Source organism: Syngnathoides biaculeatus, chromosome 8 (assembly GCF_019802595.1).
Source record: "Syngnathoides biaculeatus isolate LvHL_M chromosome 8, ASM1980259v1, whole genome shotgun sequence".
NCBI classification, from domain to species: domain Eukaryota; kingdom Metazoa; phylum Chordata; class Actinopteri; order Syngnathiformes; family Syngnathidae; genus Syngnathoides; species Syngnathoides biaculeatus.
In genome coordinates, this window is record NC_084647.1 from 12,135,066 (window position 1) to 12,160,243 (window position 25,178).

General features: G+C 42.3%; 1 protein-coding gene across 1 annotated transcript in view; it reads right to left on the reverse strand.

Annotated features, from left to right (window-relative positions):
* Positions 1 to 2,028: 2,028 nt before the first annotated feature.
* The window catches only part of gdpd5b (glycerophosphodiester phosphodiesterase domain containing 5b), a 41,122-nt gene continuing 17,972 nt past the window's right edge, over positions 2,029 to 25,178 (reverse strand). Inside the window, 14 exon segments of the mRNA XM_061826986.1 lie at positions 2,029 to 5,130; positions 7,676 to 7,758; positions 9,819 to 9,966; positions 10,028 to 10,185; positions 10,437 to 10,658; positions 10,778 to 10,928; positions 12,649 to 12,731; positions 13,823 to 13,899; positions 13,902 to 13,967; positions 16,091 to 16,184; positions 17,891 to 17,989; positions 18,212 to 18,271; positions 18,356 to 18,449; positions 21,572 to 21,675. Coding sequence (XP_061682970.1) covers positions 4,866 to 5,130; positions 7,676 to 7,758; positions 9,819 to 9,966; positions 10,028 to 10,185; positions 10,437 to 10,658; positions 10,778 to 10,928; positions 12,649 to 12,731; positions 13,823 to 13,899; positions 13,902 to 13,967; positions 16,091 to 16,184; positions 17,891 to 17,989; positions 18,212 to 18,271; positions 18,356 to 18,449; positions 21,572 to 21,675 — 1,704 coding nt within the window. The 3' untranslated portion in view covers positions 2,029 to 4,865.

Here is a 25,178-nt window from a genome sequence, read left to right on the forward strand (position 1 = left end):
AAAAAAACACATTTTAATTATCCATAACGGGAGTGACTGTTTATTGTGATGTCCCTCCAGTGGTTGTATTTGATCACTAACTTTTAAAGGTTAGTTAATATCGTTTTCCGAGTACAATCCAGTATTAAGTCAAATAAAGATTGCTTTAGTGCCATTGTTAGGAGTGTGTTGGTAATTGAATTCAGTAAAGGGGGCAGTTAAAAAAGCAAAATATCAATTGCCATTGATGCATTTAACGGTGCGTTGTTGCTGTTACGTGTGTTTGCGTGCATCGTGTTCAGCTACGTGGTGTTTTTTAGTGGCACTGCACTCAACTGCAAGTTCACATTCGTTTGTTCAAATTTGAATGCGGCGAACCACACGTTGGGCTACATAGTACGACAGCGACACCAAGCGGCAATAAATAGCATTGCGCCCCGTCTACCTCCTCAATTATCAAGTCATGCGCCGCGCGAGCTTTAAACTCCTTCTGTGTACGGAGGCTCGAATCTTTGCCCACAAGTTGTGAGTCAAGTCTCAAGTCAAGACATGCAAGTCCCGAGTCAAGTCGGAAGTCCTACACTTTGAGTCTGGAGTTCTTCCATCCATCCATTTTCTCCGCCGCTTATCCTCACGAGGGTCACGGGGAGTGCTGGAGCCTATCCCAGCTGTCAACAGGCAGGAGGTGGGGTACACCCTGAACTGGTCCCCAGCCAATCGCCGGGCACATGGAGACAAACAGCCACACTCACGATCACACCTAGGGGCAATTGAGTGTCTTTTGGAACGTGGGAGGAAACTGGAGTGCCCGGAGAGAACCCACACAGCCACGGGGAGAACATGCAAACTCCACACAGGCGAGTCCAGGATTCAACCCGGGACCTCAGAACTGTGAGGCCAATTCTTTGCCAGCTGATCACCATGCCGCCCCAGTTTGGAGTCCTTTTACCATCAAAATAAAGATACATTTTAATCGGTATCATATTTATATTTACTTGAAAGAGGATTGGTCTTAGTAAATACAAGGAGTCACTCTCTTTAAAAAAAATAACATAAAGTCAGAAACCTTGGTGTTCTGAAGGATTCCGACTTTCAATCGTCATATGAAATCACTTACTAAAACTGCTTTACACCATCTCAAGAACATATCCATTGTGAAGGCTTGCATGTGGTCAGCAGACCAGAAGAAGGTCACCAATGCTTTTATCTCAAGTAGACTTGACTATTGTAACGGTCTTCCGACTGGACTCTCCAAAAAGAGCTCGGGTTCTGACTACAAGCGACTGTCCTGAGGACTCGGGCTGTCACAAAGTGCTCAAATGACTCAGTTACCTTGCAGACGTAAGCCGTCGTCCTCGACCCCCCCCCCCCCCCCGCCCCCGTGACTCCAATTACACTACCATCACTCTGACACCATGTTAAGCTCTTGCTGTCGTGTTATTGAATAACGTAGACACGAGTCCAACTGTACTTTTTAAACGTGGGTGATATTTATTTCAGTTTTTCCCCCGCCAACCTCTCTAGCTCACTTCCTTATCGTCCCGCCTCGTCGCCCCCCGCTGTTGACACGATTCTCTCGAGTTTCACATGTGACTTCTTTCTTCCGTTTCATCATTCATCACGCCCAGCACAAGTGCCTCAATCACTTCTGGTTACAGTGTTTGTTTGTCAAAAGACTTTCAAGATAAATATCAAACAATAGCCGGAGCCGAAAAATGACAGTATACACTTATTGCTTCCTTGCCGTGATATGTAGACACGATCTTGCTGTCCCAAATGGCGTTGTAAACAAAAAACACGTGGTCGGCGTGATGTCAATGAAAAGTATCTATTGGACACTCTAAGTTGCCCCAAGGTGTGATTGTGAGTGTAAATGGCTCTTTGTCTGGATGTGCCCTGCGAATGGTTGGCAACCAGTTCTGGGTGTACCCCGTCTCCTGCCCGTTGAGAGCTGGGATAGGCTCCAGCACTCCCCGCGACGCTCGTGAGGATAAGCGGCAAAGAAAATGGATGTGCGGATGCCTGAAATGTGGAGGAAAAAAAATACAATTGTACGCAGGACAAGAAGTTGTTTTATTGTAAGTGACCTCAGAGGCACGGTACAATGAGAGAAAATCAACAATCAAGGCATTAGTGTCCCTTTAGTTCGCTCAAAGTTTTAGTCACACTTCATCCACATTTTTACGACGCCTTTGGCTCACAGCCAAATGAAATAAGACCCATGAATATTCACGTGACTCAGAAATGTATTTCACGCAGGCTCGCAAACATCAGATTTAATGTCGTGTAGCATCACATGCACAACACGGCACACAGACGAATAAAATTACACGCATACACCCGAAAAGGATACACTCCCGAAGTGGTTTAAAAAAAAAAAAAAAAAAAGTAAACACTTTTTTTGTCCCATTTTGTCCCGTCTGTACAGCTCACATCTTAATATGATCATAACTGTTTCACCCGCCCGTGGGGTTTTCTTTTTCTTGAACATTTACACTCTTTAAATAGGAATCAGAACGTGCAGAAAAGTAGCATGCCGAAGCGTTCATCGTGCTGAAATATTGTTTGGTTTTGTATGTATATAGTTAAAATATCGTGAAAAAAGTATTTGAACACCCTGCTCTATTGCAAGTTCTCCCACTTTGAAAATCATGGAGGGGTCTGAAATTTTCATCAGAGGTGCATGTCCACTGTGAGAGAGATAATCTGAAAAGAAAAATCCAGAAATCAGAATGCAAAATTTTTTTTAACACTTTATAAGTATTTGAACACCTATTACAACATTATAACATCTACTTGGATTATCTCTCTCACAGTGGAAATGCACCTATGATGAAAATTTCAGATCCCTCCATGATTTCTAAGTGGGAGAACTTGCAGTATAACAAGTTGTTCAAATACTTATTTTCTTCACTGTGTATATATATATATATATAGGCATCAGTGCTGAAAATGGAAGGAACTGCTTTTTGCGAAAATGAGCTTAAAATGTAGAATGTAGACTCCCCTTTAAAAAAAAAAAAAAAAAAAATACCCGAGCCGAGTTAATTTCACGGCTTGGAAAGTGCGAGGTCCGATGAGCGTCGAGGAAGCTGAAGCTTATTTACAAAATGTACACGACGCAAACGGCCGCTCGCTTCCTCCATCATTGGCTCCTCCCCACGTCAGCGTAGTAGTCGCAGTCGCCGGGGCCGTCCGCTTACGGCTCCTCGCCGCTCCCGACGCCGTTCCCCACCTCTGCGGGGGAGGCCAAAGAAATACAAGCGCTCAGAGGGTAAATTAGTCAAGCACCAGAAAGGCTCACTGTGATATAATTTGTTTCTATAATTTCTCATCATTTATTTGGGTTTAAAAAAAAAATAGAACATTTTCTCTTGGGTTTTTGTAAGCTTTTAGATTTGCACGGCATGCCGCAGTGGACCATTTCCAGTTACATCTCAATTCATTGGAATTGTGGCAAAATTTTATGCTAGTCGCGTAGTTCAATTCCCAAAAATAAAACTCAAAGTAAACAGATTGACAACACACACACAACTGTTACAGTTTTAATAAAGAAATGTGAACAAATGCATAATTTTGGTGATTACCGTAATTTCTGGCCTATAAGACGCATTTTTTTTCACATGGTTTCAACCCTGCGGTTTATAGGGCGATGGGGCTAATTTGTGCATTTTTTGTAACGGCTGCAAGGGGGCACTCGAGCGGAAGAGTGAGATCGGCGGAATACATGTGCCGAGGAAGTGACTTTTACCAGTAAGTTTTTTTTTTTTTTTATATTTAACTGGCCCTGTTAGCGTTGTGCTAGCATTAGTGCCGCGCTAGCGTGTTTTTGCTGTGTCTCAGTGATTTAAATATTTTTTTTAACCGGCCCTGTTAGTGCAGTGCTACAGAGTTGCTACTGTGTAGCTGCCGTGGCTGTTTTTTTTCTTTACCAGTATGTTTTTTTTTTTAAACCAGCCCTGTTAGCGTGGTGCTAGCGTTAGCACTACACTAGCATGATGCTGTTGTGTTACTGTCGGGTCTCAATGATTTAGGTACGTTTTTTTTTTTTTTTTTAAACCGGCCCTGTTAGTGCTGTGCTACCGTGTTGCTACTGTGTAGCTGCCGCAGCTGTATTTTTCTTTACCAGTATGTTTTATTTTTCTTCAAACCAGTCCTGTTAGCGTTGCGCTAGCGTTAGCACCATTCTAGCGTGTTTCTGCAGTGTCTCAGTGATTTAAGTACTTTTTTTAAACCGGCCCTGTTAGTGCTGTGCTACTGTGTTGCTACTGTGTTTTTTTTTTATTTTACCAGTATGGTTTTTTTTTGTACTAGCCCTGTTTGTGCTACCGTGTTGTTGTGATGTCAAGCTAAGCTAAGGTATCAAAACTTTATAAATATCTTGTGTTTCAATGTGGGCACTTGCGGCTTTTACAAGGGTGCAGCTTATGCATGCACCAAATGTTATTTCCTTTACAAATGTGCTGGGTGAGGCTTATAATCAGGTGCGCTCTGTAGGCCGGAAATTACGGTATGTACTATAGCGAATGAAAACCACAAATTCAGCATGACCAGAAAATACACAGGAAAGCATTTCCCCAAGTGTTTAACATATTATCACGTAAATGTAACTTTTCTGAAATATTTCAACTTATTGAGATGTACCTGCATCACACACAAGGGCGAACGAAACGTCTGAATATTTTGGCATGATTGTGGTGCGTCTTACCTTTGACCACGCCGGGGTCGGACACACATAAAAGCGTCTGATAGCGCGACGCGGGTTTCGCGGGCAGCCACGGCGGGAGGCGGCTTGCACGGAGGGATGGAGGATGCGGAAAAGAGGCGGCAGGTGGCGAGGGGGAGACATGGAATGAAAAAGGCTGACGGCGCACACGACGGGCACCTCACATACGGGAGAGTGTGCGGGCTGAGGAGACTACTGGGCTTGACCTTTTGGTGGGATGAAGAGGAGGAGGATGCTCACAAACACTCAATAGAGACGGCGTGCCGGGGATGGATGCGGGTGCGATGCAAATGACTGGGAGTTTCTTCTCACCGGAGAAGATGAGCTTCTCCTTCATCACGTTGAGGTCCCGACTGGACCTCCTCACAGCGGCGCTCAGCATGATCTGCTCGGGGTTGTAGCTGCGCATGCCGCTGGTGCGATACCTTCACAGGGGAGCCAGGGAGTTGTGGTCCAGAATGTCAGTTGGGAAAACAACGTCATAATAAAAGTAATAATAGTAATAGAATATATCTGCCGAGGAAGTGACCTTTACCAGTCCGGCATGTTACTACCCTGTCTCAGTGATTTTTACTGGTATGTTTTTTTTTTTTTTTTTTAAACCAGCCCTGTTAGCACAGCGCTAGCATTAGACTCTGTGTACCGTCTTTCTTTGTAAATATCTCGTGTTTCAACGCGAGTTTCAATGTGGGCACTTGCGGTTTTACACAGCTGCGGCTTATGTATGTACCAAATGGTATTTCCTTTACAAATGTACCGGGTGAGGCTTATAACCAGGTGAGCTCTGTTGGCCGGAAATTACGGTAAAGCTTTTTCTAAGTGTTATCAACATGTACAGTTTTCAGTACAGTTTTATGTGCTGAATGGCTGGAAAAAAACAGATACAAATCTTTTTTACGACGCTAAAACAGCCTGGTAGAACATTTCCTGAACTGTAAAATGTAGAGCATGTATTTTCATACTCTGTACAAAAATTGGGATTCATTTTTGACATGGAACCTTTTTAGTCAAAATATTAAAGCAATAGATTTTTGTTTAAAAAAACAAAACATTTCTGTTTGTGACCAAGCTGTTCTGAGTTTTGAAAAATTTTCATCCATCCATCCATTTTCTTAGCTGCTTATCCTCACAAGGGTTGCGCGGAGTGCTGGAGCCTATCCCAGCTGTCAACGGGCAGGAGGCAGAGTACACCCTGAACTGTTCGCAAGCCAATCGCAGGGCATGTAAAGAAACAGCCGCACTCACAATCACACCTCGGGGCAATTTAGATTGTCTAATTAATGTTGCATGCTTTCGGGATGTGGGAGGAAACCGGAGTGCCCGGGACCAACGCTTTACCAGCTGGACCACCGTGGTGCCTTGACAAATTTTAATGTTTAATTACATATATGTGCGTTCATCTGAGATGACACGTTGTGGCGACCCTGAAAGGGACAAGCCGAAAGAAACATAATTTACTGCATCCAAGGTTTTCGTCCATCATTATCACTAGAGGGTGCTTACGAGTCACTTTCCTTATTTATTAGGCCTGCTTCCATACTTGATTTTAGACATTTAGAAATTTTGGTGTTAAACCACAATTTGCGCTCCGAAGGTAAGAGGGGATCCATTAAGAAGTCCATGGAGAGAGTCAAAATATAAATAGATGTCATATGAGAAAACGGCAGCGGGGTGAAGTGGAGGGAAGATGGAGGGGGGTTAAGAGTATCACAAAAGAGAGAAACAGTCAAAAGAAGGGAGCGCGGGTTCTGTGAAAATGAGGGCGTGTTACCTGATCACGTGATAGCTGAGAGAAGATGCCAGAACGCAGCAGAGGAGACGAGCATGCAGTCAGGCAGAGGAAAGAGAGGGGGAAAAAAGGAAGAAAAGGACAAAAGAAGGCGGGAGACAAGAGAGGTCAGTTGCCAAGGCAAGGAGCAGAGAAGAGCCGCTCGGGAAGGCTTCAAAAATAAATTCACGTCTGATGTCATCCCATCATCAGTCTATGAAGATAGCGGACACGTGTACAGTAGAAACGATAACACTGGGCAACAGCAAATTTGTAAGTGATTACAGACAACTTTTATGTGCTGAATTCAAAGATCATATTGCTTTTGCTCCATCAGGTCAACCTTTTGAGCTATGGGCAAACTTTTCTTTTGAAATGTTTTTCTGCTTGATGTCAAGGGCGCACAACCTGGTAAGAAATGAAATATGCGAGGATTAGCCGGCCTTCTAATCCTCACAAAGGTTTAATTAACATTTGATTAATAAAGTGCCGTAAAATTCCTACCCACCCTAGAACCTCATATTGCAAAAAAAAAAAAAAAAAAATGATGTCACAAAATGTCACAGTTTAGTAAGAAATTCAGATCTTGTGAACAAAACATAAAAAACTGATCTAAACAAGAGACATGGATGCCATCTTTGAAATCAGCAATTTAAAATTTGTCCAAAACTGGTGGATAAAAAATATAAACAATTTACTTTTTTTTGTTGTAACCCAGTGTTATTAACCACCGGTGTATGCAAACAAAACAAACACATATATACAAAATTACTGGGCATTAAATTGCAAAGGTATTCACACTTTAAATAAAATAAATACAAATAATATGAAATTTAAATATGTATGATTTAAGCATTCAACAAAATATTTTCCAGGCCTTCCTCACAATGTTAGTTCAATAGCAAATGCGGGACCACAAAGAACCCCACCAGAGATATTTTGGATTTCCTAACACGGTACATTCCAAAACAAATGAGTGTATTTGTCGCACATTTTCAACCAGTGTCATAAATGTATAACAACATGTCTGTGGTGGAATAAGTACAAATCCAACGTATTCTGGAGGGATACCATAAAGATTTGATTAATGCAAATGTAATAAGGAGCGGTGGCGTTAGTAACATGAGGAACAGGAGTTAATAAGCACATGTGTGAAAGGGAGAGAAACGTTAAAAGAAGAGCGCTGATTCAAGTGCACTTACTTCTGTAAAATGAATATTCCTGCGACCACCACAAAGGAGAAGAGGTCTGCACACACCCACATCAGGCAGTATTCATCTGGACTCTTAGGGGGAGGGCAAAAAAAAACCAAAAAACATAACATGATTTACTCGTGTGGTTTGGGTTCAATCGTGTCTACCACTGGGTGACGCTGTAGATCAAGGAAGCCCTGCTAAAGAGATGACATGGACAAAGCATTTACTATTAGACTAGACTCCTGGAAATCATAAATTAATCTGTATATATTTTTTTTAATGACTTGGATTACAAATCCACTCAGTTACATCTGACGCTACGTTTAATTTTTGCCAAAACGCAACGGGACGGACTTTGAGGTCAGGAGTTCCCATGCAGAGCTCCCATATGGCAAGAGAAACACAGGCATGGCCGACTGATCTGCTGCTCGTGACATAAAAATCTGAACCCAAAAGCAGTACGGTGCTGCGATGGTGAAGCAGGATTCAGGAGGCGAATGCTTGATGAGATCGCGTGAGACACTCTGTATTATTGCGCTGGGACTGAAGGGATGCAGCAGAAAAGACAAAACAAGTGCGCGGGGCCCCACCTGTGAAATCAGGTCAGACCGTTATGGCTCAATACTGGCCACAGAATTGCTTCTAGAGGCAAGGGGACTGTGTAAACACGACTAATTAGAACCTGCTTTCACAAGATTTTTCATACACAAAAGTGTTTGAATGTTCCGTGACAACGATTATCAGAGGGTACTACGTGGACTATCGTAGCATGTTAAAAAATATTAAATCTTCAGACTGTGCAGAATCTTACATCCATCCATTTTCTGAGCTGCAGATTTTGTTTCAAAAGTCACCCTGACAGAATTTGCATATATTGCAATAGCCATTTACTTAGCCACTTATCCTCACAAGGGTCGCAGGAGTGCTGGAGCCTCTCCCAGCTGGCATCGGGCAGAACGCGGGGTTGACCCTGAACTGGTTGCCAGCCAATCGCAGGGAACATGGAGACAGGCAACAGCCGCACTCACAATCGCACCTGAGGGCAATTTAGAGTCTCCAATGAATGAATGTTTTGGGGATATGGAAGGAAACCGGGGAAAACTCCACACACGCGGGGCCAGGATTTGAACCCTGGTCCTCAGAACTGTGAACCCATGATGCGAACATCATGGTCAAAGGGGATTCCAGTCTAACCTCGTCCGTCAGCCTATCTATTACTACAGCAAACAGGAACGGGCTCAGCGCAGATCCCTGATGCATTCCCACCTCCACCTTAAATTCTTCCGACATAGCGACAGCACATCTCACAGCTGTTCTGCTGCCCTCATACATGTCCTGTGCTATTCTAACATATTTCTCCACCACACCGGACTTGCGCATGCAGTACCACAGTTCCTCTCTTGGTTCTCTGTCATAGGATTTCTCTCGGTCTACAAAGATACAATATAGCTCCTTCTGACCTTCTCTGTACTTTTCCATGAGCATCCTCAAGGCAAATAGTGCATCTGTGGTACTCTATCTAGGCATGAAACCATACTGTTGCTCGCAGAAACTTACTTCTGTCCTGAATCTAGCCTCCACTACTCTTTCCCATAACTTCATTGTATGGCTCATCATTTTTATTCCTCTGTAGTTTCCACAGTTCTGAACATCGCCATTGTTCTTAAAAATGAGGACTATCACACTTCCTCCATTCTTCTGGCATCTTCTCTCCCGCTAGTATTCTCTTGAATAAGTTGGTCAGAAACTCCATAGCCACCTCACCAAATTGCTTCCATACCTCCACTGTTACGCCATCAGGATCAACTGTCTTTCCATTTTTCATCCTGTTCAGTGCCTATCTAACTTCTAACCTCACTAGTCAATGCCACTTCCTGATCATTCACAGATGGATGGATGCTGTAACTGCATATAATGTTATTGTGACTGACAAGAACATGAAATCTACTGTTTACAAATAGTTATCCTAAAAAAGGACACAAAAAAATAATTCCTATATCCAGGAGGTTGCATACAACTAAATGTCACCTTCTCTGATGGTTGAAGGTAAATAACGTCATGACTGTATTGCTTAGTAAAAGAGATGAGTAAAAGGTAAAGCTGTAGATTTAGCAGAGGAGACAGAGACAACAGTGTAGTGGATCCTTACCAAGAGCCAGATGGGGTAAGGCACCTTTTTGAGGACTTGCGGTGCCTCAGATGAGACGGAGGACACGTCGCTGCACCACAGCACTGAGTACAGCCAAGGCTCGTTGACCGTATAAAGAGTAACGCTGATGTTTTTCTGTGACAAGTCCCTGAAAGACATTTTTTTTAAAATGTCTGCGCGTGGATGCTTGCATTTGTGAATATTCATACCTGATTTCCTGAGTGCTGGCCAGGTTGTATCTGAGCAGCAGCCTGCTGATGCCCACCTCTCTGAGGCTCTGAGGACTTTTTTTCTTTAAGGATGTCTGCATCAGACCAGGTGCGAGCCGTTTCACTTGATCCCGGTCTTCGTCTGGAGTCCACATTACCTTCAAACAGACCGTTGAAACCAGATGTAAGTGGCACTTTCAGGCATCACGAAATTACAAGTAAGGATGAACTGGACTTGTGCGAGTCCATAATTTATAAAATAAATCCTCCTGATATCCTCGCATTTAGCAAATGGAAATAAATTTTCGTAATCTAAATGACCTAAAAATAGGAAGAGTTTGATCTGATTCAATGTCAGACAGTAAAGAAAAAAAGTGTCTCAAACTCTCTGAAGTAGTGCAACACCAACCAGATTTTGAGGAACCCCAGATCGCTCCACAGCCTGCAGAGTGTCATTGATCCAGCTGTGGTAGCAGGGGTGACCCAGAGGGGGTCTCCTCAACCTGAACACCACAGTGGCATTATGATAAGAGGCCAGCTTGAGAAGTTGCTCCAGGGTGCACACACTCTGGTTGGTGATCCGGTTTCTTTCATGGGGCGATAGGGTGTGACTTGTCCAGAAGGGGTCGTCCTGAAAAAAAAGCAGCGCAACGACTCAAAAGTAGTACACCGAAGGAAAAAAAAAAAACGCTTCACCAACAGGGGCCACATGCAACAGCCTCTTACAACATTTTGAAGCTGCGGGCCCACCTTGAGGAACCACCGCCCCGCATTGAGTTGCTGGAGATCGGTCCAGTTGAACAACGCCGCGTCCTCCGTCTGCCTGTCGGGGAAAATCTTCTCTACGTCCGTGGTCCTGCGCAGGGTGCGGTCGTGCATCAAGAACGGAACGCCGTCAACACTAACAAGTGGAAAATAGGAAAGAGGTTATCGTAGATAAAATTAAAACATGAAAAAACATTCTGAAATAAGTTATTAATTTAATCACAGGTGTATTGTTGTTGTAGTTTGCAATAGTAAAGTGTCATGTATTCTTATGGTGAGATATGTTTTCTTACACCATGTATTTTTTCCACCACTGCAAACTACAATCAGTAATTACATCTTGTTAAATTAATGATTAATTAATGAGCCATTTTTTTTTCCAAACAGCTTTTCATCTGTGATCGTTAAACTCACAGATCAATGATTTTATGAGAGGGAGGTGTCATCTCAACACGATATCGACACCGGCATTCTCACATCCATCTCTGAGAGGTTTACGCTCTAATTTGAAATATGCATCTGATTGTGTTTAAGGTGACATGATCATTGTGTGAGGAGATGGGAGCTAACTAGATGCTAATGTCTGGAATCGAACAGGAACATAAAAAAATACATATACACACACACACTATATATATATATATATATATATATTTGTGCTAAATATTTGAATAGCAAATTATTTTTCTCTTTTAAATTCACATCAGGGCAGCACGGTGAAACAGCTGGTAAAGCGTTGGCCTCACAGCTCAATCCTGGACCGTATGGAGAGACCCTATGTAGAGTTTGCATGTTCTCCCCGTGCCTGCGTGGGTTTTCTCAGGACACCTTGGTTTCCTTCCACATCCCCAAAAACATGCAACATTAATTGGACACTCTAAATTGCCCCTAGGTGTGATTGTGAGTACGGCTGTTTGTCTCAATGTGCCCTGCAATTGGTTGGCAACCAGTTCAGGGTGTACCATGCCTCCTGCCTGTTGACAGCTGGGATAGGCTCCAGCACTCCCCGCGACCCTTGTGAGGATAACCGCTAAGAAAACAGATGGATGGATGGATGGATGGAAATTCACATCAGGATGTAGGCCGAGAAAAACAAAATTTCCTTTATGTCATGGAGCAAAAAGGATGTTTACAGTAAGTCCTATAAATACAAAGACGGTTGCATGCATCCATTCTTCCTTCCATTTTCTTAGCAGCTTATCCTCACAAGGGTCACGGGAGTGCTGGAGCCTATCCCTGCTGTCAACGGGTTTGAAGCAGGGCACACCCTGAACTGGTTGCCAGCCAATCACAGGGCACAAGGAGACAGACAACAGTCACACTCACAATCACATCTCAGGGGAATTTAGAGTGTCCAATTAATGTTGCATGTTTTTGAGATGTGGGAGGAAACCGGAGTGCCCGGAGAAAACCCACACAGGCACCGGGAGAACATGCAAACTCCACAGAGGAATGGCCGGGATCGAACCCGGGTCCTCAAAACTGTGAAGCTGCTCCACCGAGCCGCCTGGTTGTATGCAACATTGCAAAATCAACACAGGTAGAAAGGTCAATAATGTTAAAAAAAACTTCATAAAAATGCTCCACAAAGTTCATAAAAAGTACTATTATTAGGAAAGTTGTATCCTCAAGTTACATAATTCAATGTCCATTATTCAAAAATGGTGATAAAATCCTGCAAATCACAGATTGATCAGTTTTCTGGATTGCTTGAATAGAAACTTAAAAGGTTTCACTTCACAAAACAAGTTCCCCTTCAATCTTCAACGCGGAAGGTAATAACCTGGACTATGGAACTTCATGTTTTAGCAAACAATAAGGCAGAAGTCATCTGAGAGTTGATTGTGTGCGTGTACCTGACTGCGACATCTGCCTCCAACCCAGTGACATTCATTTGCAACGCCCGCTGAAAGGACCACATTGTGTTCTCTGGCGCGAGCTGAAAACACACACAACCCCCCCAGCCCCCATGAAAATAACTGCGTCAGTGTGCTTATAACATAATGGCCGTCTTTTATTATTACTTATTTATGGCGATATTTTAAGGAACCAAACACAAAAACACAAAAGGAATGTTGTGAAATTGGGGGGGGGGGGAACTGTGCGGATTAAAAATTAACTTAGTTAGAATCAAAAAGATCCCACTCGTTAAACATCACTTGCAAGAAATGCTTCCATCCGTCTATGGACAGAGATGAGTCAAGCTAGCGGGAAAACAGAAAGAATGTTATGATCGATACGGTAAACTTCTGTGAAACAGAGTTCAGTCGCACACACACACAGAAAAAAAAAAAAAAAAGACACCTTCAGAATTTTAGATGCGGCCATCAGGATCAATCACAAATACAGGAAAGAGCAGAATGTGTATTTGTGTGTGTGAACATGTTGCCTCTCTCTTCCCATCCAAGTCTTGTGTAACATTGACAGGGAGATTGAGCCAAGCGCATAAAACCATTTTCAGATCACTTAAAAAGCGATACAATTAGAATGTAGAAGATAAAATGTGTCTAGGCGGGGATCATATTGTCAGTGTTGCCTTGTACCATCTCCATAATGAGAGCATCTAGTGCTGGTTTGATTTATTCCACTTCATTTCAATGCAGCAACTAATGGATGAGAAAGCGAAGAATATGGAATACCAACTATGTAGTGCACGCATGTGTGTGTGTATATATATATATATATATATATATATATATATATACATGTATATTTTATCTATATTGGGGGGACAAGGTGACACCATATAAATCCTCATCATTTATTAGGCAATAAAAGGGCTTCCTTCGGATCGTCTTGGCAGATTTTTATTGGGCTATTTTTAGTTGGTTGACCGACGAGGTCATGACCGCACTAGAACAGCCTTGGAAAAAGCAGAAGAAAATCGAGGAAAAATGTCCATTACATCCAAAGTGGTTTTCATTCAGGTTCTTCGCTAAATGGTCGCCCAATATTGATAAAAGCCAAAAACGCGTGAATTAATCGTGTTAATCAAGCACAAACTGACTTCTTTCCACATTTTGGACTCACCATGGGGGCCCCCTGGTGACCAATAACATTGGGGCGGGGCCTGAGGTTGCTGGGGTCCATGATGCAGGGGGAGGTGTTATAAGCGGCACCACGTACAGGCCCACTAACACGCTCAGATACAGTAGCATGACCACCACCTGGAACGCTGCAGGAGACAAACATTTCAACGACAACATTTTTATTGTCATTTTACATCTTCAAAAACGGTCGGACTGCTGATTTTGTTGGACAATTTTGCATTGAAACCAATTGTTAAATAATAATCCAAAGTGCAGTTGGGAGTAGGGTGTGTGTGTCTTTATCCCAATTTCCCCTTTTCAATTTTTTAGGAATTTCTTCTAGGGGGTCAAACTAATAATAAAAAAAATGGTAGTAAATCCATCTATTCATCCATTTTCTTTGCCGCTTATGCTAACGAGGGTCACGGATAGTGCTGGAGCCTAACCCAGCTGTCAATGGGCAGGAGGTGGGGTAAACCCCGATCTGGTCGCCAGCCAATTGCAGAGCACGTAGTCGCACTCAAAATCATACCTAGGGGAAATTTAGAGTGTCCGATTAATGTTGCATGTTTTTGGGATGTGGGAGGAAACCCGAGTGCCCGGAGAAAACCCACGTAGGAACGGGGAGAAACATGCTAACTCCACACAGACAGGGCCGGGACTGAACCCAGGTCCTCAGAACTGTGAAGCCTACGCTTTTACCATCTGATTCACCGTGCCGAATGGTAGTAATCTGTATTTTAAAAAAATATAAGCTGCAATGCTTAAACTATTAGAATAATGACGAATTGATCATTCGTGTTTTAAACGTTCTCAGGCTCCAATTTTCTGTTTTAGAATTGCACACCAGGCTGAATCAAAGGCACAATCAATGAAATGGTAGCACACTGAATAAATAGACATTGAGAAATCCTTTTGGGCAGGAAACCCATTGTCAAAATGTCAATTATAAATAATAAATAATGAACATTTTCTAAAATACAGTGATTTAAAATACTCTAACACATTATAATCCATGAATAAGAACGTGAACGTACACTTTGTACATATTTTGTTTTCCACCCCAAAAAGGTTAACACTACATGTAAATCGATACCTCTTAAGACACAGGTGTCAATCTCAAGGCCCGGGGGCCAGACGCGGCCCGCCACATGATTTTATGTGGCCCGCGAAGGCAAATCATGTGTATCAACTTCCATGATTTTTGTTAACATTTGAAACAAAATTTCAAACTGTCATCTCATAAATGATGACCTTGATATATTGCAAGCACTATTTTTTTTGTGTTACCAAACATCAACAATAGTTGAAAAACCCATTACCCTTGATTTCTGATTCCAAAACTGATTGGTAAATATGATGGGTCAATTCAAGATTTTCATGGTTCCAGTCATAAGGGCCCTCTGACAGAAACTATAACTACAATGTGGCCCGCGATAAAAACGAGTTTGACACCCCTGTCTTAACAACACTTTGGTCTCATTTCCAGCTGCAAGATAAACCCAATACAAATTCAATTTCAGTATTACCATCTTTTAGTAAAACGTTGAGATATGGCTTTTACAGTCATTTGTACCATTCAGGCGATGCTTGTAAATGTGTTTGGACGTTTATGTTAATGTACAGCAACCACAGTTCAATTGAGCAGTTGCAGCGGCGAGTGAAGGAGGGAGAGAGGGCCGCCACAGAGGAATTTGTTTCAAGGTCAGCTGTGTTTGTGTGTGCGTGTTATAGGAGAAAGGCGAGGTGTGTGCGTTTGCGTGTGCGCGCGCTAGGACACAGACACATACAAACATTTTGTCAGAGACCTTTCCACCTTTTCAAGAGGACTGTCAACAGCGGAAGATGTTATTCTTTCTAAATGTGATTTAAACTCAGAAAAAAAAACCTGTATTTTCAGGCAAGTATTATATTTACAATGATAATGGGTGTGGCCTCCGAAGAAATGATTAAATTGCACAATTAACATGTGAGTTTGTGTGTGGAAGAGATATTATGTCACATTCAGTCCCTAGATGACATTTGAAGTAGTGATGGCATGTAAACTCCATTTGATTTGATAGAAAATAAATCCATGTGAGCAAACACTGAAGAATGCTATCGCTGGATTCCTGCATTACAGAATAAAAACAAATCTCAAAAAGACACGAGCCAGAAAGAATGTCTATCCGCAACTCCGTGAATGGACGTTCTTGGCCACAGACTTAACACTGTTACTCATTGCGCGCTTTTCCTGTTAACGGATCACAAAAATGAGTTGCAAACTTACACGTTTTGTCTGCGCGGGCGACCTGTCCGGCGACTATCCAGGAAAGCGCCGTGACCGCAGCGAGAGCGCCAATGTGCAAGAACGGGCCTGTGGCCTGCAGGGATGCGAGGATGGGAATAGAGGATGCACAAACAGGAAAAAAAAAGGACGTCTTAGTGGAATTACAGACTTGGGAGATAATGGCTGTAATTTGTCGAGACGTTTCCTGAAAAATGCGACTCTTGGGAGTGGAATTGCACACCGCACATTCCCATTGTTCCAATAATCTCGACAGTGACACTAATCACAGACTTTGTAAAACGACAAGTCACTTGCAGTTAAAGCTGCCAGTTTTCGTGCAAATTCAAAACAACCACAAAATTAAAATTCCTGGAATCTTAACAAGCGAAGGGTTCCTCACACAACTTATAGAACAGTATGTAGTCATTATATTTAATTTAAACATCCATTCATTTTCTTGGCCGCTTACCCTCACAAGGGTTGCAGGAGTGCTGGAGCCGATCCCAGCTGTCGATGGGCAGGAGGCGGGGTACACCCTGAACTGGTTGCCAGCCAATTGCAGGGAATTTAAACACATTCAAGAATTCCGATTCGTTTTCTAAAATACATGAGACGTTTGAAAAACAAAATGCTGATAATGTGCAAAGACTGATAACTATGGTGAACTCAATTGTGAGGGTATATGTTTGCTATCATTCAAATTGAAATTCATTTCATTCTCTGTTGTGTGTCAAACTTAAAAAAAAAAATTTAAGTTTTTAGGGACTTTGAATTAAAATACTGCTAAGATGTCAGTAAATAAACACAATCTGACTCATCTCTGTGTGGATACAAAAATGTAGGCGAAGTACCTACCGTGGAACCGACATAGCCAAAGGCAAATTTCGGGAAAATCTGAATTTAAAGTTGTATAATATTAGAGGAAAGGAGAAACGAAGATACTGTGGACTAATTTTAAGGGGGGGGGGGGTGTCCAAGTACTATTGTTCGGCAAGTGTTTAAGTGTCTTTACAGTTTGACATGATTGCCAATAGTCATATGGATGACTCAGGAAATGTGTTGGTTCTGTTAAGTGGTGTTAAGTGCGGCTTTTTGTAACTAGAATCTGATTTGCTATTCGCAGTGCTTTGGAATCCCTCTGTTTGTGATGTTTGATGGGAAGAAGCAGGACTGAGTTAAGATGTGTATGGCTCGATTAACTTCCTCTTTATTCCATTTTAGACTAGTGTAACTGTTAATGCTGCAGAATGAGATGCAGTTAATTATGTCCCAAAGCTAATTAGGTTTTATACCAGCGGGACATTTGACAGTGTTTGGAAATCTGAACAAATCACAGGTCCGTCACCTTTACTGAACAGATTGCTTCCATTGTATTTGTTTGGGCGGCACGGCTCCGCTAATAAAGCGTTGACCTCTCAGTTCTGAGGATCCTGGTTCGATCCCGGCCCCGCCTGTGTGGAGTTTGCATGTTCTCCCCGTGCCTGCCTGGGTTTTCTCCGGGTGGGCACTCCGGTTTCCTCCCACATCCCAAAAACATGCAACATTAATTGGGCACTCTAAATCGCCACTAGGTGTGATTGTGAGTGCGGGTGTTTGTCTCTATGTGCCCTGCGATTGACTGGCGACCAGTTCAGGGTGTAACCCGCCTCCTTCCCGTTGACAGCTGGGATAGGCTCCAGCACTCCCCGCGACCCTTGTGAGGATAAATGGCAAAAGAAAATGGATGGATGGATTTGTCGGACAGAAAAATAAAGGAAATAAAGCTGCCTCGCTGCTCAGTGTTCACTGTTCAATGCTGACCTGTATGGAGATGGGGATGATGTCCCACTCGTGCTGCCATGTTTGATTGATGGATATCACACCGACGACAGTCGTGAGCAGAGCCGCAGTCACTCCCATCTGTGAGGACACGAGGGCGAAGGAGAGAAATAAAACGCATACATCACAAAATAATCAAGAGTGGTTTGTGTGTGATTTTCATAACCTCCCCGTGGCACTCATGTCCAAACGGAAAGGTCAGCCAACCGTGAACGAGCAGACACACCCAGTGACACGTAGACACCAAGGATGCGTGAGACACATTCAAAGTAACACAAAAAAAAGTCCCAGTTGACACTTTACCTTATGCAGCCAATGCAAATTCAACTGTTGGCCAAGTACAACATGACAAAGGGCTAAAACCTGGAAGAGGAAAAACACAATAGCTGCTGTTGAGGAAATATGCTTCACAGAAGATGAATATGTATATATGTGGGAGGCACGAACCATTAAAAAGGCTATGTAGGTGAAGCCAGCTGCGGTGGTGGCCAAGACTGGAACGGTGCCATCGCTCCACTCACCGGAGCGGTTGTAGAGGACCCTGCAGCAACAAGACATTTTATAACAGTTGTCATATTGAGTGCTCGCCTGCATTTCATCAATACCAAGCAGAGAGATGCCTCGGGAGCAAAACTGGTCGCTTTTCCATATTGCTGCCAAAATTAAATTTTCTCCTCCAATCCCAACTGTGCGCTTACTTACACAGTCGCAGGTTGAGAGTGAAAATGAAAAGTGAAGATGTTTTCAAACAGGTCTGTGGCTCACAGGCAGACATCTATCAAGTCCCATGGATATTATTCCATTAAATGTTACAATGAAGCCAGCATAGACAACAGCGAACGCAATCTCAGCGACCAATCGAGCCGGTTGGGTATGGGGTTAGATTAATGTTTGCTTGGTAAATTGCTCCAAGAAATGCAGACATATGCAGACAAAAAAACACTTTTGCGCGTAGGAGGCAGATGTGGAACCTTGAAATTCAGATGCCAGCGGTGTTCAACTGTTCAGATGCTTGAACTGCAGTCAAAAAAGAGCTATGCATATCTTGCAAAACTCCATCTTCGTGACCATCCAGACAAATTTTGCTTTTTTTTTGTTACCATTTATGTTTTTTTTTTTTTAGTCATGACATCACAATCGCCAAAGTCACAGAATGACCGTAGAACTAGAAATGGACTTTGTGACAAGATGTTCCCAAAAATAAGTCTGTGAAAAGGCAAAGTCTAACTAGAGGGGGCACATCAATATCAGTACAACACACCAACAAATTTGAGCAGTAGAACATTGGTTGAGTTTTTTTTTTGTGTATCGGAAACTATCCCCTTTTTGGGGAATGTTTTTGGTCAGTATCGCATATAGAAAACGTGGCTAAAAAAAAAAAAGGCTTTCTAATTAAAGCGGTATAAACTGGATTATTTCTCAACATAATCCCTCAACCTTTCATTTGGTCGGTTACTCAGGGAACAAAGTTTCAGTTAAAAATAACCACGTATAAGCATGTACGGGGCTGAAATTCCAAGGGACTCTCCAAGTCGACGTGTCAAAATCATCGTGATGTTTCAAACGTCGTCTAATAACTCCACTTAAATACTGCCAATCTAACATTCTTATTGAAAAGAGCAGTAAAATAAGGCTTGAGTTACAGTAATGAATTTGTTCCATTTATCATGGAAGATATTAGAGGAGCATGAGGTTTTGGTATGTTCCATCAAGATAGTATCCACTTGTAACATTGCTAACTGCAATGTTGTGGCAACTTAGCTTCTAACGCTTCTCTGTCCTGGCTGCTGAATACAACATGGCCAAATCACCAACAGATGGAGAGTGAGCAGCGTTTAGTCTCGAGTAATCAATTTTTTTGACATGACCGGACCCCCATGGGGGCTACAAGTGTACTCTGTAATAAGACAGTGACCCAAGCTGCCAGTCAGCAAGTACACACATCTTCTCTCCAAGATGCTCATTTGCTTCTCGGAGTTCCACTGTTTAGTCGAGAAGGGCAGAGGCCTGAAAGCAAACTCCATTTTCATCACCAAAATGTTATGTCTAACAATGCATGGAAAACGTTATGCTAATGAGAACTTTATTCATCATAAAAGTTGTGAGATACAACACACAACACTGCGTCACTTGTAAAACTGATATCAGTATACCATAAAAATCATGTGGATTCCACAAGCGTGTGAAAACATTTGTACTCAAAATGAGATTTGTTCCATATCAATATTCATATACAATAAAAGCAGAAGTGGAAATAGAAACAGAGAATTCATTTATTTTTATCCTGCCTGCACGATGCAAGAGATCACAAGATGAGACCCGCCTAGCTTGCTGAAGAGAGAAATATGCATAAGGGTCCAATTACAATACATTCAGAACAGTTAGTTGCATTTTGAATTTTTGTTTTTAATCTTTTATTATGTGAAACTGGTCCGTGTTGCAAAAACTACTACTGTGCTGGAAAAATAGATAAATAAATGCCCCTGATTAATTGACCTCGACTCAGCTTTCACCATATTTCAGCCAACTACAAAACTTTCAATCTTAACTCGATACAATATAACTGAAGTTTTTTTTTTTTTTTTTAAAACAGTTATGGCAGCTCAGAATGTTAAAAATTTACAAAAAAAAAAACACAGACACTTAAAAGTTTTAAAATTAAATGTGATAGTTGGTCTGCAACAAATCATTTCGATTTCCTTTACAGTCCAATGGGAAAACAGTTTAGAAATTAGAGGTCGACCAGTATCCTGGAGAGGATTTTGTTTGACACTGTGTTTTCCTCTGCATGTCCTTTTGACTCACATGCTAATCACAATGTCAGGCTACTCAAGCCTCCGAGCTGCTGCAGTGTCAGTGATATGCGGAGCCCTCAGTCAATACGTTTACGCTGCAGATGGACTGAGACACTCCCTGCTGCTAAATCCCCCTCAATGTTATCATGTGGGCACCACCCCTAAGAAAAGTAGGCCTGCTTTAAATTTCCTGTTGAAGGCACGGCATGCCAACCCAAATAAGACACGAACGTCACCTTCTGATACGAGTGGACGTGTGATGTGTCTGTGTAGAACACAGAGAGAGTGTGAGCAAAATGTTGAAAGGTAATTGAAGGTTTTCTTTTTTTTTTTAAAGAGAGGGGAAATGGACAAGGGGAAAAAAAGTCCAGTGGGAAAAGGATAACAAAAGAGACAGAAGACGATAAGGGGAGAGGGTGACATTGTGAAGGTTTTCAGAATAGGATGAGGTTAGGAGAAGAATTGCAAGGTCATTTTCAAGAATTATTAGCTACACTGGATTTCCATTAAAAATATCTACATCTGTATCACTATTCTGCACCCTTTGCACAACTTTACACAGCTGTGAGTTAAAAAAAAAAAAGAAGTTCCAAGTCAAGTGACTGTCTACTGTCGTACTCGACATATATGTCCATACTAGGGTGGGTCCAACCACCGGAGACAAATTCCTTGCGTGTTGTTTACATACTTGGCCAATAAAGCCGATTCTTATCTTCTTTTTGGCTTCATGAAGGATGGATAGCCAAAATGGGTAAATTTTTGTGAGAACTGCAAACGTTATTCGTAAACTTACACAAATAAATATGGACAAAAGCAATGGATTTCCAGCTCATAAAAACAAAACAGTCTTTGTAACATAACCACTCACCAGTTGAACTCATTGTAGTCGTTGTGAGCTTCCAACCAGAAGTAGAACCAAACCAGCAGCGCACAGAAGGTGAAAAGGAGGATGAGGGACCACAACAATTCCCACTGAGAACATACATACAAAAACACACATCATTCGCTATGTTGACTGAAATTGAATTGAGTTATACATTTTCAAAGTACTTAAATACAACTTTCTTAAAATATCATTAGTGTCATAGCTCATTAGTGATTAACTTTCTTTCAAAATGTGTACCTGATGTTGGGGACGTCAGGTGACGCTGGACGTGAACCTTTTCGTATTAAGTATTCCCTTATTCACATTGCTAATTAAAACTTCCTACACTACTAATTAAGGTCCTGCTCTTTCGCCACAGGCAAAATTAAGTGGGCTTATGTTTGGTAGATAAAGATGCATGATCAGCCATACAGTGATTAATTTCTGGTGGTGGTTCTATTGAATGTCGTTTGATGAGGACAAAAAGAAAGGATAATATAATTTTTCAAGTGCAGCTGACAATAATAATAAAAAAAAACTTATGTAAGAAGTCATTGAAGCTGCATGTTACCACGGCCTCTGTGGGAGGCCTCCTCACTCAGGCATGGGAAAGCTCAGATGTTGCTTTCCATGGTCCCAAATGAATACTTCAAAATAGCCATGGGCATGAAAACCAAATTGGGTGATTGTTGAGAATTAAGGAAATTGTGGGAAAACAATTGGCAAATAGTCATGTCTTTAAAATATTGGGGTAAAATGGACTTCGTATCTCAAGACACCTCACATCAAGAATACTCAAATCTTTCTCAAACTGCCATCACAAAATGTTTATTCATCATCGAAATTGCGCCAGATGGATTATCTTGTGTTGGGTGTACTTGGGTAAACAATAATTTTTTTTGTAGATGACCAGTAAATGAATCATAGGAAAAGTCTGTCCATTTTCTGCACCAACAATTTCAAATAATGTCCAGTTTTTAGTAAAGGGATAGAAATTAATTTATTTTGAATCCAACCCATCGATTAATTTAAAAAATGTGACCGATTGAGGCGGGATGGTGGAACAGCTGGAAAGCCTTGGCCTCACAGTTCTGAGGTCACGGGTTCAATCCCGGACCCGCCTGTGTGGAGTTTGCATGTTCTCTGGACCCTCCGTTTTCCCCCCCCACATCCCAAAAACATGCAACATTAATTGGACACTCTAATTTGGTGTGATTGTGAGTGCAGCTGTTTGTCTTGATGTGCCCCGCGATTGGCTGGCGACCAGTTCAGAGTGTACCCTGCCTCCTGCCCGATGACAGCTGGGATAGGCTCCAGCACTCTAACCCTAACCCCTTGTAAGGACAAGTGGCTAAGAAAATGGATGAATGCATGACCGATTGATTATTAAAATGATTGGTCACTGCAGGCCTAGACTAAACTCACACATTTTGACTCCCCCACCCCACTGAAACTCTATTAAAACTGTCACACTTTTGGCGCGCTCATCGTTGGTTGGTTCCATTTCACGATGAAATATGCAGCGCGCTGCTGAGCTGCAACAGCGTTGGTCGCGTCATCACACAAAAGAGTCGGTTTTGACAATTTGGTTCAAGCACTCTCTTCCTGTTTCCCAGCTCACTCAGCAGCAGCAACAGCAAAGGCCGAAGAGACATGGCCCCCCCCCCCCCCGTGACATCACATTAGCATTTCTGCCTGGCTGGCATTTATCTGACCCTGTGACATACAGTGAAATAGCGGCAATAGAAATCCTTCGGAACATTACAATCTATGTGTATCAGGCTGCCAAGGAGACTTTGCTACCTATGATAGAATTATTGTGACTAGTCTGAACTTCCTCGCCCTTTATTGAGAAATCTTAGAAGACCGTGAGTGCAAGTCCTTGGCTCGTTCAGAGCTGAATAAAATCAATATGAATAAATAGCAATGCAAGCATATAAAGACTGTCCTTGACTTTTTCTTGCATGTCAGATTTGATTGACTAATAATGTAAAAAAAAAAAAAAAAGAAGCTACGGTAATCATTATCAGGAATGCAGTTAGCAAACTGAGGCACATGCTTCACGCGCCATCTGTAACCTCTCGGAACCTTGTCACATTCCTGCGCGTATCCAGATAACTCCCTGGAATTTCACACGGGGCACACTACAATGCCCTGATATCACCGGGACAAGTGACTGTCGAAGAAATGTGTGCAAGTGCAAGGACAGCGCTCATGTCAACATTCTTGCCCGTTACAATTGATTTGCCACATTCAGGGTTGAATTGTACAAATTATTTGTTGTATCTACTCCATGATGTGACACCGGACCAGCAGCACTGATAAAGCCTCCTCAATGTGAAAGACTGACTAAGTGGAAATACTTTCAATTATTACTGAGCAGCCAGATCAGCTTGCACTGTGTGACGTGGGCCCGACACCCACAAAGCACCTTGACCACACATGCATGCACACACACATGCACACACTGAGCATATTCAGTCAAGATATAGTCCCAACCTCAATGCGTAACAAAGAAAAATGAGAGGTGCAGAAAGATCCTTTTGTGAGTTCTGAATGCGTCTTCAACTGTTTCAGCATCGGATTCTCAGTTCTCACGCTCCCAGGATTCACTCAGGTCCAGTTACATGGAACTGATACATGGACCTTCTTGACTGGTCCTCGTTTGTTCGGGGGGCTTATTAAAAATGCTGTTTAGACAACTCCATGCACCTTTGATACAGTTATATGAGGGTTTTGGAAGATATTCTGTTCATCCCCCGAATAAAGAGCAAACATACTTTTCCTTGTTCATTTCATGATGTTAAGTTAGCGACACAATTAAAGGACTGCAGATTGATGGGCTTTTCACTCATTGCTCTGGAAATGCTCAGGGCAGTACTCAGGGTCATATAACCGTCTCTGCATATTACAAGGTAGGACTCTCGTGAATCTCTTTTTCATTCATCCATCCATCCATCCTCTTAGCTGCTTATCCTCACAAGGGTCGCAGGAGTGCTGGAGCCAACCATGCTAACAACGATCAGGAGGCAGGGTACACCCTGAACTGGTTGCCGGTCAATCACAGGGCAAGTATCAATCCCATCACTGAGCGGGAATCAATCCCACGCTAACGCACCAAAGCCAGGCATGTATACCACTACATCAGTGACTCTTGAATCTTTTTTCAGTCCATGAAAGGTCACCTGAAGCTGAACAATTGGCACCAACATTTTCCTCAAAAATTTTGAGCATGCAAGGATGCTCCGCATGCAATCATCTGTCCCGGCTTCAGTAAAATAAAGAAGACACTTCGTCAACTGTGTTTTCAGCTTTGGAAAATGAATCACCCGGCCCCCTTGTAACCTAGCAGGATAAAGTAAAGAAGAACTGAAAGTCATCAAAATTATGGATGAACCCACAATTGCTTGTGACATAGTTTGAATTTCTTGGTTCATTGACAGTCAAGAATGTTTAAAAGGTTGCTACACAAAGTACAGTTACTGAAAGGCTATTTGTCAAAAAGGGTGTTATTTACAGGGTATTTATGACTTGGAATTCTAGAATCCATCCATCCATTTTCTTTGCCGCTTATCCTCACGAGGGCCGCGTAGAGTGCCAGAGCCTATCC